This window comes from Symphalangus syndactylus, chromosome 1 (genome assembly GCF_028878055.3).
Source record: "Symphalangus syndactylus isolate Jambi chromosome 1, NHGRI_mSymSyn1-v2.1_pri, whole genome shotgun sequence".
Taxonomy (NCBI): domain Eukaryota; kingdom Metazoa; phylum Chordata; class Mammalia; order Primates; family Hylobatidae; genus Symphalangus; species Symphalangus syndactylus.
Window position 1 is genome coordinate 63,093,324 of NC_072423.2, and position 17,740 is coordinate 63,111,063.

At 43.7% G+C, this 17,740-nt stretch overlaps 1 protein-coding gene across 6 annotated transcripts in view; it reads left to right on the forward strand.

Moving 5' to 3' along the window:
• ANKRD29 (ankyrin repeat domain 29) overlaps positions 1–17,740 on the forward strand; it is a 65,005-nt gene that overhangs the window by 32,458 nt on the left and 14,807 nt on the right. For 3 of the 6 annotated variants that reach the window (XM_055236156.2, XM_055236170.2, XM_055236157.2), the window contains 3 exons: positions 1,613–1,711; positions 12,044–12,142; positions 13,791–13,886. In XM_055236156.2, the coding sequence (XP_055092131.1) occupies positions 1,613–1,711; positions 12,044–12,142; positions 13,791–13,886 (294 nt within the window). Of the gene's footprint in view, positions 1–1,612; positions 1,712–2,717; positions 2,827–12,043; positions 12,143–13,790; positions 13,887–17,740 lie in introns of all 6 variants that reach the window. The other 3 variants (XR_010115506.1, XR_010115505.1, XM_055236164.2) reach the window with 2 other exon arrangements.

Below are 17,740 nucleotides of genomic sequence, written 5' to 3' on the forward strand. Positions count from 1 at the left end.
TTAGAGACAGGGTCACCTGGATGTGGTGGCTCGTGCCTGTAATCCTAGTGCTTTGGGAGGCAGAGGCAGGAGGATCACTTGAACCCAAGCGTTCGAGACCAGCCTGGGCAACATAGCAAGACCCTGTCTCTACTATAAATTTTTTTAAAAAATTAACTGGATGTGGTGATGCATGCCTGTAGTCCCAACAACTCAGGAGGCTGAGGTGGGAGGATCGCTTGAGCTGAGGAGGTTGACGCTGCATTGAGCTGTGGTCGCACCACTACACTCCAGGTGTGGGTGACAGAGGGAGACCCTGTCGCAAAAAAAAAAAAAAAAGAAGAAGAAGGAGAGAGAGAGACAAGGTCTTGCTATGTTTCCAGGGCTGGTCTTGAACTCCTGGGCTCAAGCAATCCCCCTGCCTCAGCCTCTTGAGTAGTTGGGACCACAGGTGTATGCCATCGTACCCAGCTGCATATTGTATCTTAATCCTTGCAGAACTCTCATGTTAGGGGAACAAGGATAAGGGGACAAGAAAGAGAAAAGGGTAGGAAAGATCTAATTAAAAGGACACCTTTTACTCTCAATTCTTTTTTTCGTTTTTTTTTTTTTTTTTTTTTGAGACAGGGTCGCACTTTGTTCCCTAAGCTTGGGGTGCAATGGCACAAACATGACTCACTGTAACCTCAACTTCCCAGGCTCAAGTGATCCTCCTGCCTCAGTGCCCCCAAGTAGCTGGGACTATAAGCACGTGCCACCTCACCCAGCTAATTTAAAAAAAAAGAATTTTTAGAAATTTAAAAATATATTAAAAATAAATTTTTTAAAAATGAGGTTTGGGGGATTTGTATATCTAACATTTGGCTCTTCATTGACAAAAAGGTGGAAAACTACAAAGAAATGAAGATGGAAAATTATATTAAATGTGTATATTTTAAATCTAATTTATTTTATTTTATTTATTTTGAGACAGAGTCTCACTCTGTTGCCCAGGCTGGAATGCAGTGATGCAATCTTGGCTCACTGTAACCTCCACCTCCTGGGTTCAAGAGATTCTTCTGCCTCAGCCTCCCGAGTACCTGGATTACAGGTACGCGGCGCTACACCTGGCTAATTTTTGTATTTTTATTTGTTTTTTATTTTTTGATTTTTTGTTTTTTGAGGAGGAGTTTCGCTCTTTTGCCCAGGCTGGAATGAAGTGGCATGATCTCAGCTCACTGCAACCTCTGCCTCCAGGTGCAAGCGATTCTCCTGCCTCAGCCTCCGGAGTAGCTGGGATTATAGGTGCCCGCCACCACGCCTGGCTAATTTTTTGTATTTTTAGTAGAGATGGGGTATCGCCCTGTTGGCCAGGCTGGTCTGGAAGTCCTGACGTCAGGTGGTCCACCTGCCTCGGCCTCCCAAAGTGCTAGGATTACAGTCGTGAGCCGCCGTGCCCAGCCTAATTTTTGTGTTTTTAGCAGAGACGGGATTTCACCATGTTGGCCAGGCTGGTCTCCATCTCCTGGATTCACCTACCTCGGCCTCCCAAACTGCTGGGATTATAGGCATGAGCCACTGCGCCCGCCCTAATTTCTTTTAAAATAAGTGTGAAAGATAATGTTTTTAATGCTTTTAATTTGTTCTCTCTCAGGATGGAGCCACTGCCCTCTTCCTAGCTGCCCAAGGTGGTTACTTGGATGTTATTCGATTACTGCTGGCTTCAGGAGCAAAAGTCAACCAGCCAAGGCAGGTAATGTCCACTGTTGCCATTTGCCCGAGCACATGGAGCATGGGGAGGGCTGGGTGTCCCCTGGCAGCACATACTGAGATAACCGGTAAGCTCAAGGCATCCTTTAAACCCTTCTGCTTCTGTGATGAAAAGTTAATCTTTGATTAGGGTATCTCCTGTTCTATGCTCTGAGCTGACCTGAAAGCCAATGAAACCAAGCTGACATCACAGTTCAGTACTTTCAAAACTTAAGTATTTGATGTCTGGGGTCAAGTACACACTCTGCCACCTCCTGTGCAAACAAATTATGGCTGCACTGATCTAGTGAGTGCAGGCTGGCCTGGAACATAGGTAAACAGATGTGGGTCAGGTAGCCTGGCCCCTGCTGATAATGCTGCCTTACTACCTGCCCGCCACTTCTTCCACCAAGCCAAAGAGGAGCCCATGCCGTTGGAATCATTAGGAGGTTCTGCACCTTCATCTCTCACAATTGTTATGCTGTTGAGACTTCATTTACCAACAGCAAGCTAACAGCTAGCAATTCAATTAACTGAAAGTAAAAGAACAGAAGTGTAGGCTGGGAGTGGTGGCTCATGCCTATAATCCCAGCACCCTGGGAGGCCGAGGCAGGAGGATCACTTGAGGCCAGGAGTTTGAGGCCAGCCTGGCCAACATGATGAAACCCCATCTCTACTAAAAATACAAAAATTAGCCAGGCATGGTGGCGCATGCCTGTAATCCCAACTACTTGGGAGGCTGAGGCAGGAGAATCACTTGAACCTGGGAGGTAGAGGTTGCAATAAGCCAAGATCACACCACTGCACTCCAGTCTTGGCAATAGAACAAGACTCTGTCTCAAAAAAAGAGTAATAATTTTTAAAAAGAAGAAAAAAGAACAGAAATGCAAGATTATACAGGCAGCACTTTATAAACAGTGAAGAACCTTCCAAATGTACAGTAATATAATTAGCTTCTCTTGTGTAGGTACTATTTTTGCCCAGATTAACTTTTTTTTTTTTTGAGACAGCGTCTTGCTCTGTCGTCCAGGCTGGAGTGTGGTGGCATGATCTCGACCCATTGCAACCTTCGCCTCCTGGGTTCTTGTGCCTCAGCCTCCCAAATAGCTACGATTACAGGTGCGTGCCCCCACACCCAGCTAATTTTTGTATTTTTAGTAGAGATACATTTTGGTAGAGAGCCATGTTACCCAGGCTGGTCTTGAACTCCTGGCCTCAAGTGATCCACACCCCTTGGGCTCCCAAAGTGCTGGGGTTACAGGTGTGGCGCCAGATTAATTTATTTTTAATAAAACATTTCAAATTAAGGAAACATTACTATAAAGGTAGTTTCCTAGGAAAAAGTCAAGCTGATTTCATACCCAGGCACATCTCCACTGTAATATGACCTAATACAGGAATGCCTCCCTGTGTTCACATAATGAATAGCTATGAGAACTTTAAGGTTGGTCTGAGCTCTTGGACAGAGGTTTCTTTGGTCTTTAGAAGCCCAAGCACATAAGGAGCCTGAGAAAAAGAAAGAGCCTTTGGGCAGAGTGGTTTGAAGTCAGGAAAGCAAAGTGGTTTTGAGGTCAGGAATCCCGAGTTCTCGATCCATCTCTGCGAATAATTTGAGCTGTGTGGTTTGAACAAGTGAATCAACCTCTCTAGGCCTGACTTTCATCACTGAAAACTAGGAGGCTGAGCAGGATGAACCTGATGATCTCTTCAAATGCCCACATTTTAAATAATTGTTTTATTCAGCATTCAATCAATATTTCTTGAGTACTTATCATGTGCCAGACAGTGCTATCAATGTAAGGTTATATTTTTAGAATTGTAAAGTTATTCTTAGGTGGCCCCAGGAATACACCTGGGAAAGGAAGCAGTTTCGAAAAAGTTTTACTTCTGTACCTGCTAGAGTTGACTTTCGAGGATTGGAGTTTAATATTTTCGTATTGGTCCTTCTTATTTTGTTATTGTTGATTGATTCTGAATCAGAGGATTCATTTTACTAAAATTAGTAAAAGGAATTGGTTATTTTTAGATTGCCTAAGTTTGATTTGGGGGCCATTATTGAAGATACAACTGTGAATTTAGAATGTGAGGTTATCAAGATTATCAAGTCTCTCTATTAGTACATCCTTCCAAAATAATTTCTGGCACTTTGAATTTTATTCTTTATATGCCTAAAGTACTGTTTGTAAAAAACCACGTCGATATAAGAGATTATATTTCAAATGTTGCATGAGCCATGCCCACTTAAACCTAAAATGAGTCATGCAGTGATGTTGAAGCCAAGAAGTTAAAGAGTAAACCAACATTGCAGCAGTAACCACAACACACCATAGCTGTTTTTCCTTCCTCAAGAGTTAGAATAACCTGGTCAAAGTGGATGACCTAGTCTTTGAGTGCAGGGATCCACCCTCTGGTCAAGGAGCAAGTGCTACACCTTCTAAAGACTGCATCTAATGCAATTGTTTTGAATTATTTTGAGTTTAGCCCTAAAAGAATTGTTATTCAGGAAAAGCGTATCTTATAAAATAAGAATTGCTTTGGGGAAAAAAGGCAATGGAATGTTTCCTTTTTGTAGAGTACACTCACCCCATTGTGCCCTCAAATCATAATAATTTTTATTACCTACTGTGAGCTTATAATTAGAGGTTGTTATCTATCCAGGTCAGACTAGCTCAAGTTCCGTCTTCTCTGAAAGTGTAAACTCTGCATATTTATTATGTTCCAAGAAAACAGTGCCATGCGTGTGACAAAAGTGATACCAGTCATGGCTGACTTTGTCACAAGTTATAAGGGGGTTTAAAAAAAAGTCTAATTAAAAGTTTCTATTAAAATGGCCTGCACATGGTAAAATATTCTATAGGTAGAGCATTTGGAAACCAATGTTTTATTCTGAAATCTCGGCTGACACATTGAGTCATTATTGGAAAATCCTTGAATTTACAAAATGAGGACAGGGATACCTGCCTGGTTTAATCTCCTAACACTTTTGGCTAAATCTGATTTGTAATTGTTGCACTGACATTCTATGAAGCCCTACCATTTTATTATGATATCCTGTAACAGGATGTTGACAAAGTTACGTTGAAATTACTCAGCTGACATTTGACATGAGCTTCAGGGAATCTGAACTGTAGTGGGATGGCTTTTCTTTGTAACTCTATCACTGAGAACTAAATGAAGACCTTTTTAGTACTTTGGGATGAGGAATCATAATCCCAAAGCTAGTCATAGCCAGATATTAGGAAGACTATGTTCTTGATTTGAAACTTCAAAAAATATTTTCCTTCCATATTGTCCTAAGCCAAAAGGTCAAGAGTCACAGAGATCATTGAAATACAGATTTCACTCTAAAAATTCATTTTCATTTCTTTCCATGTGTCCTCACCAAGTTGAGTTGATATGAGTCAGACCTTTTTAATCACTAGCTGAGGTGGCTATTTCTATTTTTCTATTAACCAAATGCCTTGACATATATTTTCCCAACTCAACTCACCCACCTTATTAAAACAATACTTTTATAGAATGCAAAGGTCTGATCCTATTAACCCAGAGCTGAGGTTAGTCAGTCATAACTCATCTCTATCTAGTCTTTTTCATGTGCTAAACAGTATTTCTTTGAAGCCTGGAGGAAAAGCCATCTAATAAAGTGCCTTCTCCTAACAGAAGCCTTGACTTGTACACAGAGTAGCTGGGCCCAGAAAATAAATGTTCTCCCAGGTCGGAAACTTGGAGAGGAGAACCCATCAATGGCAGTGGGAGAAGGAGCCAAAAGATTGGCGTAGAATCCTAAGGGTTTGGAAATGGGAGGAGACAGCCATAGGAAGTCCTTGCTGCTTGTCAAGGGCAGGGACTCTGTCTTGTTCCCTTTGCACATGGTACACACTCAGAAAAAGTGTGCCGACTGCCAGAAGATCCCCATGGCTGGTGCAGAGCAGGTCTGGAAGCCTGCAGCATTTAGTGATCAGTGCCTGAGAGTTAGAAGAAGGCTCCAGATATAGGGCCCAGACTCATAAGCAGGACATCAGCCCCAGGAAGACTGTAAGAGGCAGCTAGGGAGCAGACCCAGATTTTTTGGGTGGAGAGCAGCTTGGAAATTATGGGGATATGGATATCTTAAAATGAAACAGAGGCCCCATTTTGCTTATTAATTGTGTGACCTTAGCAAGTTGCCTACTCTCCCTGAATCTCAGTATTTTAGGACGAGTGTGAGAATTAAATAAAATAATCCCTGCAAAACTCTTAATGCAGTAGCTGATACACACCCAGTGCAATGTTAGGTATTGCTATTATTATCATTTCTATTCCAACCAGGCCTCACTGGAACAGAAAACCCATCAGAAATCAAGGCTGCACTTTCTCTAGTGAGCCGTGTGTTCTCTGTCATCTCAAAGTCTCTTCATATCTCTTTCTCTCCCCGCTCCTTTCTTTGTTTTACCAGTTTCATCTGCTTACTTATCTTGTATGTGGTCCCCAGGTTTATGGATCAGACTGCCAAACTCTGGGGATAGCCATGTCATTGTCACAGCTCATCTTTGTGCACCAGGCCACAGTGACTGGCTGGCCTGCCTATCCTCAGTCCCATCACCCTTGACTGGGGAGGATAGAGTCAGACCACGGGCAATGAGCATCTGGTAACATCTCTTACAGACCCATTTGCTGGGCCACGCACATGGTGCAAGGGACAATCATAAGAAATAGGCTCCAGGTCAGGGTAGGGTGGGTAAGAAAATTTTCTCAATATTGAACTCCCTCTGCCACAGGCAAGGTTCCTCACAGCTCTTGGACTCCCAACTTAGAATAGAATTGGTCCCCAAGACCTTCTGACTGGCCTAACCCTGTAGGTAGAAGTAATCCAAGTGTGACGGCTAGAAATCGTGGAAGCAAAGAGTTAGTGCCGCTTCAGATACTCATTCCCACAGAAGAGGAAGGTTTTAGTTCTTTTTTCCAAATACTCTCAGGAGCCTAAATAAGACCATACAAGGTTAGTCTTTAATACAGGTTGTGTCATATACTCCATCTCATGCTGTGATCTGGCTGTAAAAATGATCTCGAATCAAATGAGGGAATGACAGAGTTGGAGGAAACTACAAAACTCACTCTAAATTTAGCCATCCATCGGTACTCGAATCCTTTCTATGATAATCAGCTACTGTTGAACACCTCTAGGCTTGGGGAACTCACTCCTCTCTGATCAGTTTCTTTGATCTTAGCCAACACTCATTAAACTTTTATACATTGACCCCAAGTCTCCACGCAGCTTTCACCCGTCTGTCTTCTTTCTATCACTTGGTCTGAAAAATTGGTCTAAATCCTTTTCTACTTGATATACACACACATAGTAAAAGACAGCTATCATAACCCTATGAATCTCATTCTTCTTCAAGCTAAATGTTCTATTTTTTTTTTTTTTTTTGAGATGGAGTCTCACTCTGTAGCCCAGGCTAGAGTGCAGAGGCATGATCTTGGCTCACTGCAACCTCCACCTCCTGGGCTCAAGTGATTCTCCTGCTTCAGAATCCTGAGTTGCTGGGACTACAGGCGTGCACCACCACACCCGGCTAACTTTTGTATTTTTAGTTGAGACGGGGTTTCGCCATATTGGCCAGGCTAGTCTCAAACTCCAGGCCTCAAGCGTTTCGCCCCACCTCGGCCTCCCAAAGTGCTGGGATTACAGGTGTGAATCACCATGCCCAGCCATTACCTTTTTAAAAAAAGTGCTGTAGAGGTTATAACTTCACAATGATTTATTTGATTTAATATCAAAATATTAGAAATATCAAAGTATATGGAAGTATTCAAAAACCTATTTGAATATTTTTAAATGTTTTTTCACATTTTGATACATTCCAAAACTCTACAAAAAGGAGCTAAATTGACTTACTTTTCATCATTTTCAAAATTATTTTTATATCTTTAATTTAAAAAAATATATAAAATCACCAGGTGTAGTGGCTCACACCTGTAATCCCAGGACTTTGGGAGGCCGAGATGGGCAGATTACAAGGTCAGGAGATTGAGACCATCCTGCCTAACACGGTGAAACCCCATCTCTACTAAAAATACAAAAAAATTAGCCAGGCGTGGTAGTGGGCGCCTGTGGTCCCAGCTACTCGGGAGGCTGAGGCAGGAGAATGGAGTGAACCCGGGAGGTGGAGCTTGCAGTGAGCCAAGATTGCGCCACTGCACTCCAGCCTGGGTGACAGAGCGAGACTCCATCTCAAAAAAAAAAAAAAAAAACCATATAAAATCGTTGTTCTTTTTTTATAGAGATGGGGGCCTCACTGTGTTGCTGAGGCTGTCTCAAACTCCTGGGCTCAAGCCATCCTCCCGCCTTGGCCCCCACAAAGTGCTGGGATTACAGGTGTGAGCCACTGCACCCCATCATTTTCATGATGAAAATGAAGGCTCTAACCATTATACCAGAAAGAAAAAATAAGAGAAAACAGAAATTAAGGTGTACAAAAGAGGAAAACCTCTCCTAATTCATAAACTAAATAATCAACTGATAGGTAATCTGATCTGACAATAATGCTCTAACTCACATGCAACTCCCTGGGTTCCAGAATCAGATTTGGAGATGTAATTACTAGTAATGAAATACACAGGCGGCCCCCAAATCTCATTTTCCCACTCATTCCTACCTGCTCACAGTCAGTTATCTCACAGGGTTGATGGAAGAATCAAATTAAAAAGCATATGGAAGTATTTTGTGAACAAAAGTACAAATTAAGGGGCTTATTGTTTCTCATGATAAATACTACTCAGATGCAATTAACATTTCCTAAGCATCTGTGAGCCAGTGCTCATGCTCACCACCTTTGTATATGTTTTCTCACTTATCTCTGTGAAGCTAATAATTTTTCCTAAGAGGACACTCAGACTGAGAGTGATTTGCCTAAGGTCTTACAGCCAGGAAGAACTGATTGCTTTTTCCACCTCCCATGACTATTCCAATTAAGATGATATATATGATGAGTGTTATCATTGATGTTCTAAATTGATAATAATAATTTTTTGGCCAGGCACAGTGGCTCATGCCTGTAATCCCAGCACTGTGGGAGACCAAGGCGGGTGGATCACTTGAGGTCAGGAGTTTGAGACCAGCCTGGCCAACATGGTGAAACCCCGTCTCTACTTAAAATACAAAAATTAGCCGGGTGTGGTGGTGCACGCCTGTAGTTTCAGCCTCTCGGGAGGCTGAGGCAGGAGGATCTCTTGAATCCAGGTGGTGGAGGTTGCAGTGATCTGAGATGGCACCACTGTACTCCAGCCTGTGCAACAGAGCAAGATTCCATGATAGGTAGGTAGGTAGGTAGGTAGGTAGATTAGATAGATAGATGATAGATAGATAGATAGATAGATAGATAGATAGATAGATAGATAGACAGACAGAAAGACAGATAATTTTTCACAATATAGCACCTTTTAGCATTTTCCCACATATTAGTTTCAATTGTTAATACAAGTTTACTAATAATGACCAAGCCATTGAAAAGCACATTGAATAGACAGCTGGCTGCCGTTTTTCGCTGGCTGCCTCTCCCTGCACGCCCTCTGGTGGAGAGAGTGACAAAGAACAAAACAGACCCAGAGCAGGCACGGAGGGAGAAGCACATTAGTATTGGCACCGGCTTGGACCCACACTCCCCTCCTGCTTCCCAGGGTCCCACCCGCACCCCTCTGGCTACAGCAGCTGGATTTCCCACCCTGCGTGAAAAAGCCATGCCTGTCCAAGCCACTGTGACTGTAGCTGCTTTTCCTTCTCCTTCAAACGACCCTTCCCCTTTCTCCCACCTAGCAAAATCCTGGTCCTTCTTCAAGACCCGGATCAGATAGCACTTTTATCCAGGACACTGAGCCCTCATGCCCCATGCAGCAGCCCTCCCTCCTGTTTGATTTTGTGCATTTTTGTCCATACTTTATGATGGCACTGCAGTCGTATGGAAACCTCCACGTCTCTTCTCCAGGACTTATTTTTAGCACTCTGCTTGAGACTTAGAAGTCTGGGTTCACACCTGTAATCTCAGCACTTTGGGAGGCTGAAGTGGGAGGATCGCTGGAGGCCAAGAGTTCAAGAACAACTTAGGCAACAAAGCAAGGCCCCATCTCTACAAAAAGAAAAAAAGAAAATAAAATTAGCTGGGCATGGTGGTGCACACCTGTAGTCTCAGCTACTAGGAAGGCTGAGACAGGAGGGTCATTTGAGCCCAGGATGTCGAGGCTACAGTGAGCCTTGATCATGCCACTGTACTCCAGTCTAGGTAACAGAGTCCTGTCTCCAATAATAATTATCGTTATTGGTTGCTTGAATTATTGATTAATTAAGTCCTGAATTGGGAAAATCAAATAAAGAATATGGAAGTGCTTTTAAACCAAAGTACAAATTGCTCATGATAATATTTAGATTCAAGAATATTTCCACCAAGAGGACCCTGGAAAAATTATGAAGTAGGTTAAAGTGTCTTCCGCTTCCCTCTATCCTTTGTTTCAGCACCTCTTCCACTGTCTCTCCTAAGACAGGTCCCAACATCCTGTGACTGCTCTTCAGCACCCCCAGATCCTCCTGGGCTCCCAAGTCACCAGCTTCCCTGACCCAGCTCAGATGTCTTCATCCTCTCTCCCTTTCCCAGGACAGCAATGGGCAACAATCTTGTGCCTGCTTCTGCTAGTAGGCTAAGGTTGAAATTACACATTGCAGCAGAAAATGTAACTTTATATTCTATAACTGAGTCATTTTGATCTTCAGCCCCCCTTCCCCCGATGGGTAATTCAGTCTTATCTGGCTAAAACAGTCTCTTGGGGCATATTACCATAATTACCTCAGAGGTTACCTTTAGCCCATTCTGGATCCTGCTCCCTCCTGCCCTTCTCTCTGAAGGGATATAAGAATCAGACTATCATCCTGGCATTGAGATGGGGGTGGGGAGACTCATGCATGGCCCTTGTGCTGGTCCACAAGCGTCCTGCACTCTTACACCGCAGGGACACAGCTGGTCTCGCCATTGTCTGCTGGCCTGGCCATTGTATCTACTCAGGAAGTCAGGGTGCTGTGGCCTTGTCTTCCCAACCCCAGGCACACTCCAGCCAACTGTTTCTCTGTCGCTTCTGATTTCGCACAGGCAGACGGGACTCCTGGATGCCTAGGTGCTAAGTGGATGTGGGCCATGGGGACTGGGGGACCACTGACTCTGAAACTCCCACGGCCATTTCTCTCCTATCTCCTGGGCACCAGCAGAGAGCAGAACTTCTCTAAAGGGCTTGTAACTTTCCTGGTTTCTCAAAAGAAGAGAAAATCCTTTCCCATCTGGAATTCCCCATAACTGACCTGATGTTTCTACCACAACCTAGGTTACCTCTCCCCAACAACACGCCCGAGGTTCAACGCAGAGGGGGAAGAAAACGTGGACACTCTCATGTGACCTCCGCCTTCCCCCTCCCTCTCTAGCTCCTTCACACATTGGAAGGCTTTCCCAGTTTCCATCCCATCTGCTGGGAACCACCCTACTGTCAAATCCTTCTCCATCCCTTGCATGTTTTACTTTTTTCTCCTCTGGAGCAGTATTATCTCCACTTCATGGACTAGTGTGCACAGAGAAAGCAATATTGGGGAAATATTTCCAAATATATGCAGAGGAAATATTCCCCAAAATGCTGTCCTGCCATAACTAGTTATGTGCATCACTTCCTAGAAGACACAACAACACATTCCACCTAAAATTAAGCCCCCTGAGAAATGAGGTGGCTGTGGAGGGTTCTGGACACCAGACTAGAAGAGTAGGAGAAATGACTTGAGTTCTCTGGCCTGCAGACCCCACCTCAAAGGAAACTGCCTGCTTTCTATGGGAATGAAGGGTGTATTGTGTGAACATTAAGGTGTGACCCACTGGGAAAGCAAAGAAATGGACAGTCTGGGGGGAATAGGCCGGCTTCTCTCTGGGTTTGTGGAATTTGGTTCTGCTGTGGTGTATGTATACAGGTCAGCTGCTCCCCCAAGCCTTCAAAGCAAGGTTCCCACGCATCCTTCCACGAAGTCTGTACCACCCTTTTTGGTAAAAGATCCAGCCACAAAATGGATGATTTTATAAGCCAAAATTTGAATACTGGCAATTATTCAAGTAGCCCAGGCTCAGCCACGTGCCGCCTGCGTCCGTGGGCTACACACACCCCCTCTTTTCTCACTGACTCCTGGGCGGTGTGGATCAGCTGCAGAGTGTGATCTGTGGTCAGGGAGTGCCTTCCCGGGGTTTTCGCTTTCAGACCCCTGGTGTTAAAAGACGTTCTGTGAGCGGGTGGGGCCGGGCGCCCCAGTCACGGCGGCCGCCGCCTCCTCTTCCCGCAGGACGGGACAGCGCCCCTGTGGATCGCGTCCCAGATGGGCCACAGCGAGGTGGTACGGGTGATGCTGCTGCGCGGAGCCGACCGCGACGCTGCGCGGAACGTAAGTGCCCGGGTCGCTCGGCCACAGAGCGAAGCCTCCTAGCGCGCCTGTGCGGAGAGAACGGGTCTTGACTGAGTCTGCAGCCCACATGGGCTTCCTCCCAACCTCCGCCTGCTGTTGAGCAGGAAAACAAAGTCGAAGTCCGATTCGGTGCCGCTCGGTCTCTCTCTTCCTCCACCCGAGATGACCTTGGGACGCACTAGAGAGGGTGGAATCTTAGCCTCAGGCCTGGGGGCGGTAGAGACGGGGCCTCCCGGCTGTCCTGGGGGCTGTCCTAGGGGGATCCCCTGGCTGGTGCTGCGCCTCCTGCAGGCCCTGCCTCTCGCCCCTGCTCCCTGGAGCTGCAGACCCCCTGCACCCCGACCCCTGTCGGCCCGCCAGTCTCCACTGGCCTCTGCTGGTGTCACCTAATACTGCCTCTGTGTGCTCCACAGCAGGCCCTTTTCCCCATAAGGAAGGCTTGAAGACAGCCTGACCACCTATGCTGTTCGCTTTTTGTGTTTTGCTATGGCCTTTGTATAACCCTTGCCTACGTAACCCACCTTCCCCTATCCAAGTCTAAGCTTCAAAAAAGGGAAATCACCAGACGCGTTCGCCACCATTTCACTGCCCTCTCTCCCACTCCTCTTCTTCCCACAATCTCTGAAGCCAGAAAAGAACCCCCCGCCCCCGAATTCCATCTTCCTTCTTTCTGGTTACAGATAAACCCTAATGGCAGGCCGAAGTGGTTTCTTGGCTACGGGAGAATTGTGAACTAAATCCTCCAAACACAGCGATTGATACGTGAAAGCGAGAGAAAAAGGAATTTGGAAACTGTGTTCTTGAGCCAAAAAGTAATGACGGAAGCTAAATATTAATTTTTGAATTTGGCTTTTCATTCTTTTTTAGCAGGTTTTATTTTATTTTTTTCTGAGACAGAGTCTCACTCTGTCACCCAGGCTGGGGTGCAGTGGCACGATCTCAGCTCACTGTAACTTCCGCCTCCGGGTTCAAGTGATTCTCGTGCCTCAGCCTCCACAGTAGCTGGGACTACAGGCACGGGCCACCACACCCGGCTATTGTATTTTTGGTAGAGACGGGGTTTCAAGTGACCCTCCCGCCTTGGCCTTCCAAAGTGCTAGAATTACAGGCGTGAGACACTGCACTTGGCCTTCTAGCAGATTTTAGTCTATCACCCCTGCCCCTAACCAGCACTACCCACACACAGACTAGGGCAAGGTTGTATACATTTTTTTAGAAACAGTAAATACAGCTCAACAATGATCTAAATTATTAAAGACAGTTAACCATTTCTCCTAAGTTATGAACAGCAGAGAATGCCTTTTTGGTCCATCCATGGCCTAAAAATATGCTCTTGAAATTCCCCTTGTCCCCTGCCCAGTGTTCTCAGGAACTATAGGAGTATGAATTCCCAAATGGCAGAGTTCTAACATAATCTAAGTCACGGTTTATCTGATACTCTTTCATGCAGAATTAACTGCTTAATATTCTCTAAAATGCTCCTAGATTAAGAGACATTGCTGATCTGTGCTTAATTTACACATGTCATTAGTTTCTGACAACGGTACTTTCCAGTTCCCAACTGACAGCTCTCAAGCAACACAGACATATGTTAATAATCAACTTTTATTTTTGTCTTTCTGTTAAGGATGGCACAACAGCATTATTGAAAGCAGCCAACAAAGGGTATAATGATGTCATAGAAGAGTTGCTTAAATTCTCACCCACTCTTGGTATTTTGAAGGTAAGACCTAAAGATAAATTTTACTAATCTGTAAGAGAGAGGTTAGAAAGTAAGTCCTCACTTGGGCACTGTGTCGAACTTGGGTGCAGTTAGCCTGGTTGGTTGGATTCTTGAGAGAACACACCTGCAGCTTCTTGATGCTGGAGATCCCAGGGGCACTGGTAGAAGTGGGAGGTGGTAGAAAGAGTGAACCACAGTCTGTCATTACCTAGTTTTCCAGAAAAAAAAAAAATCGACAGTAGTAATGAAATAGCTAAATTGGAAAGTATACCATATTGACACCATTTGGAGGATTTGTGAAATCAAGGAAGAAGAACAGACACTTATGTCCATTCTCTTCGTTTTCTTGAGGAAAGAACCTCTCTGTTTTGTTCCCTTAAGTGAAATAAAATAAGCCTCAAACACCTGGAAGCCTCAGAAAATACGTCAGTATGGAGACCCGGGTCCCCTGAAAAACAGAGCCAAAACTCTTTTTTTAAGTTTTGATCTTTTCGTTTTGTTTTGTTTTGCCTTTTTGAGATGGAGTCTCCCTTTGTAGCCCAGACTGGAATGCGATGGCGTGATCTCCGCTCACTGTAACCTCTGCCTCCCAGATTCAAGTGATTCTCCTGCCTCAGCCTCCCAAGTAGCTGGGATTACAGGCGTGCTGCCACCACGCCCAGCTTTTTGTATTTTTAGTAGAGATGGGGTTTCACCATATTGGCCAGGCTGGTCTCGAACTCCTGAACTCAAGTGATCTACTTGCCTCAGCCTCCCAAAGTGCTGGGATTACTGGCATGAGCCACCCCACCTGGCCTAAATTTTGATCATTTTTAATTAAAATATTTCTAACCTATAGTATATATCAGGAGTCAGCAAACTTTTTCTGTAAAGGCTTAATAAATATTACTATTTGTATTTACTAATATAATATATATTATTGATTATATTGATTTTATTATATTATTATATTAATAGTAATGCTTACTAATATTTTAGTAAATATTACTAAATAGTAAATAGTAATAAATATTACTAATTACTAATATATTTACTACAGTGAAAGTATATTTATTAATATATAAATATATATAAATATTACTATAGCAAATATATACTACAGAATGTATTTACTATACACTATATATATAGTGTATAGTGTATATATATATAGTATAGTATATACTGTATATATATAGTATATATACTATACACTATACTATATATACATATATGTATGCTATATGTATACTGTATATATACACTATATAAATACAGTATACTATATATAGTATATATATACAGTATACATATAGTATATATATAGTATAAATTTACATTTTTTCAGAGACAGGGTTTCACTGTGTTGCCCAAGCTTGAGTACAACGATGTGATCATCGCTCACAGTTATCTTGAATTCCTGCGCTCAAGTAATCCTCCTGCCTCAGCTGGGACTACAGCCACACACCACTGCACCCATCTAATTTTTAAATTTGTTGTAGAGATAGGGTCTCACTATATTGTCCAAGCTGGTCTCAAACTCCTGGCCTTAAGCAATCCTCCTGCCTTGGCCAGGAGGTATATTAGTATATGGCATATATTTACTATATACAGTATATACTATACAATATATACTATATACTGTAAATACATACAATATAATATATAGTATATACGATATAATATAAACATATACTATATATACTATAGAGTAAATATTTATGTCTAGTAATATTTACTGAAATGTTAGTAAATATTACTGTTACCAGATAGCAAATATTTTAGGCTTTGTGGGCCATACAAGTCTCTCCCAACTGCCCCAACTCTGCTGTGGTAATCCAAAAGTAACCATAGAAAATACAACAAAAAGGCCCAGTGCGGTGGCTCACACCTGTAATCCCAGCACTTTGGGAGGCTGAGGCGGGTGGATTGCTTGAATCCAAGAGTTCCAAACCAGCCTGGGCAACATAGCTAGACTCCATCTCCACAAAAAATGTTTTTAAAATTAACTGGTCGTGATGGCATGCACCTGTAGTCCCAGCTACTTGGGAGGCTGAGGTGGGAGGATGGCTTCAGCCTGGGAAATTAAGCTGTGATCGAGCCACTGCACTCCAACCTAGGTGACAGAGGAGACCCTCTCTCAAAAAAAATCTTAATTCCTATAAAACTTTATTTATGAACATTGTATCTATGGAATTTCATGTTTTCACATATTACAAAATATTTTTCTTCTTTTGATCTTTTTAAAATCATTTAAAAATGTAAAAACAGTCTGAGTGCAGTGATTTATCCCTATAATCCAGCACTTTGGGAGGCCGAGGCAGGAGGACTGCTTGAGGCCAGGAGTTAGAGACCAGCCTGGACAATATAGTAAGACCCTATCTGTACAAAAAGTTTAAAAATTAGTTGGATGCAGTGGTGTGTGGCTGTAGTCCCAGCTAAGGCAGGAGGATTGCTTGAGCCCAGGAGTTCAAGGTTACTGTGAGCTATGATTGTATCATTGCACTTCTGCCAGGGCAACAGAGTGAAACCCTGCCTCTGCAAAAATTTTTAAAAGTAGAAACAGTTCTTAGCTTGCAGGATTTGATTTGCAGGCTGTGGTTTGCTGACCCCTGAGATATAATGCTCCTGTTTTATTAAATACAGGACACCAAATCTGTTCTAAATTGACACAGTGGCTTAGCTTTGGGGCTGTCCTCTCAGGGTCTATCAATGTATATAAAACCTACTTGCCCTTGAATGACCCCAGATACTTTTTGGATATTTCATGTCTGCTCTTTATATTTTTAGATTCCATTCTTGCTGACAGTTAATACAGAACTGCTGTTGTCAATGTGTTGGTCTCTCTTCCCTGCCCTAATGAGCTCATGAGCTACTTTCATCTGCCATGAGCTTTTTTTTTTTTTTTTTTTTTTTTTTTTTGGAGACAGGGTCTTGCTATGTTGCCCAGGCTGGTCTTGACCTTTGAACTCCTGGGCTCAAGTGATTCTCTCATCCTCCTGCCTCAGCCTCCTAAAGCACTGGGATTACAGGTGTGAGCCACTGTGCCTGGCCTGCCATGAGCTTTAGAAGCCAGAAAGCTGCACTTGTTAAAATTGTTTGTAAAGTAAGAATAAACCGTCTATGAAAGTGAATTCTATGAACAAAAGGAACGAGCTTTAGAAAGCTTGGACTTTGCAAAATCTAGTCTTGCTTCAAACAGCTCTTTTTTGGCTTTTTAAAAACTCCTGGTCTGGTGTGGTGGCTCACACCTGTAATCCCAGCTCTTTGGGAGGCCAAGGTGGGCGAATCACCTGAGGTCAGGAGTTCAAGACCAGCCTGGCCAATGTGGTGAAACCCCGTCTGTACTAAAAATACAAAAACAAGCCGGGAGTGGTGATGTACACCTGTAATCCCAGCTACTCAGGAGTTTGAGGCAGGAGAATCGCTTGAACCCGGGAGGCGGAGGTTGCAATGAGCCGAGATCACGCCACCGCACTCCAGCCCAGGTGACAAGAGCAAAACTCCATCTCCAGAAAAAGAAAAAAGAAGCAGCCAGAAAGCTGCACTTGTTAAAACTGTTTGTTAAGGCCAGGCACAGTGGCTCACACTTGTAATTCCAGCACTTTGGGAGGCCAAGGCGGGTGGATCACCTGAGATCAGGAGTTCAAGACCAGCCTGGCCAACATGGTGAAACCCCGTCTCTACTAAAAATACAAAAATTAGCTGGGCACGGTGGCTTACGCCTGTAATCCCAGCACTTTGGGAGGCCAAGGCGGGAGGATCACGAGGTCAGGAAATCGAGACCATCCTGGCTAACATGGCGAAACCCCATCTCTACTAAAAATACAAAAAATTAGCCAGGCGCGTGGCGGGTGCCTGTAGTCCCAGCTACT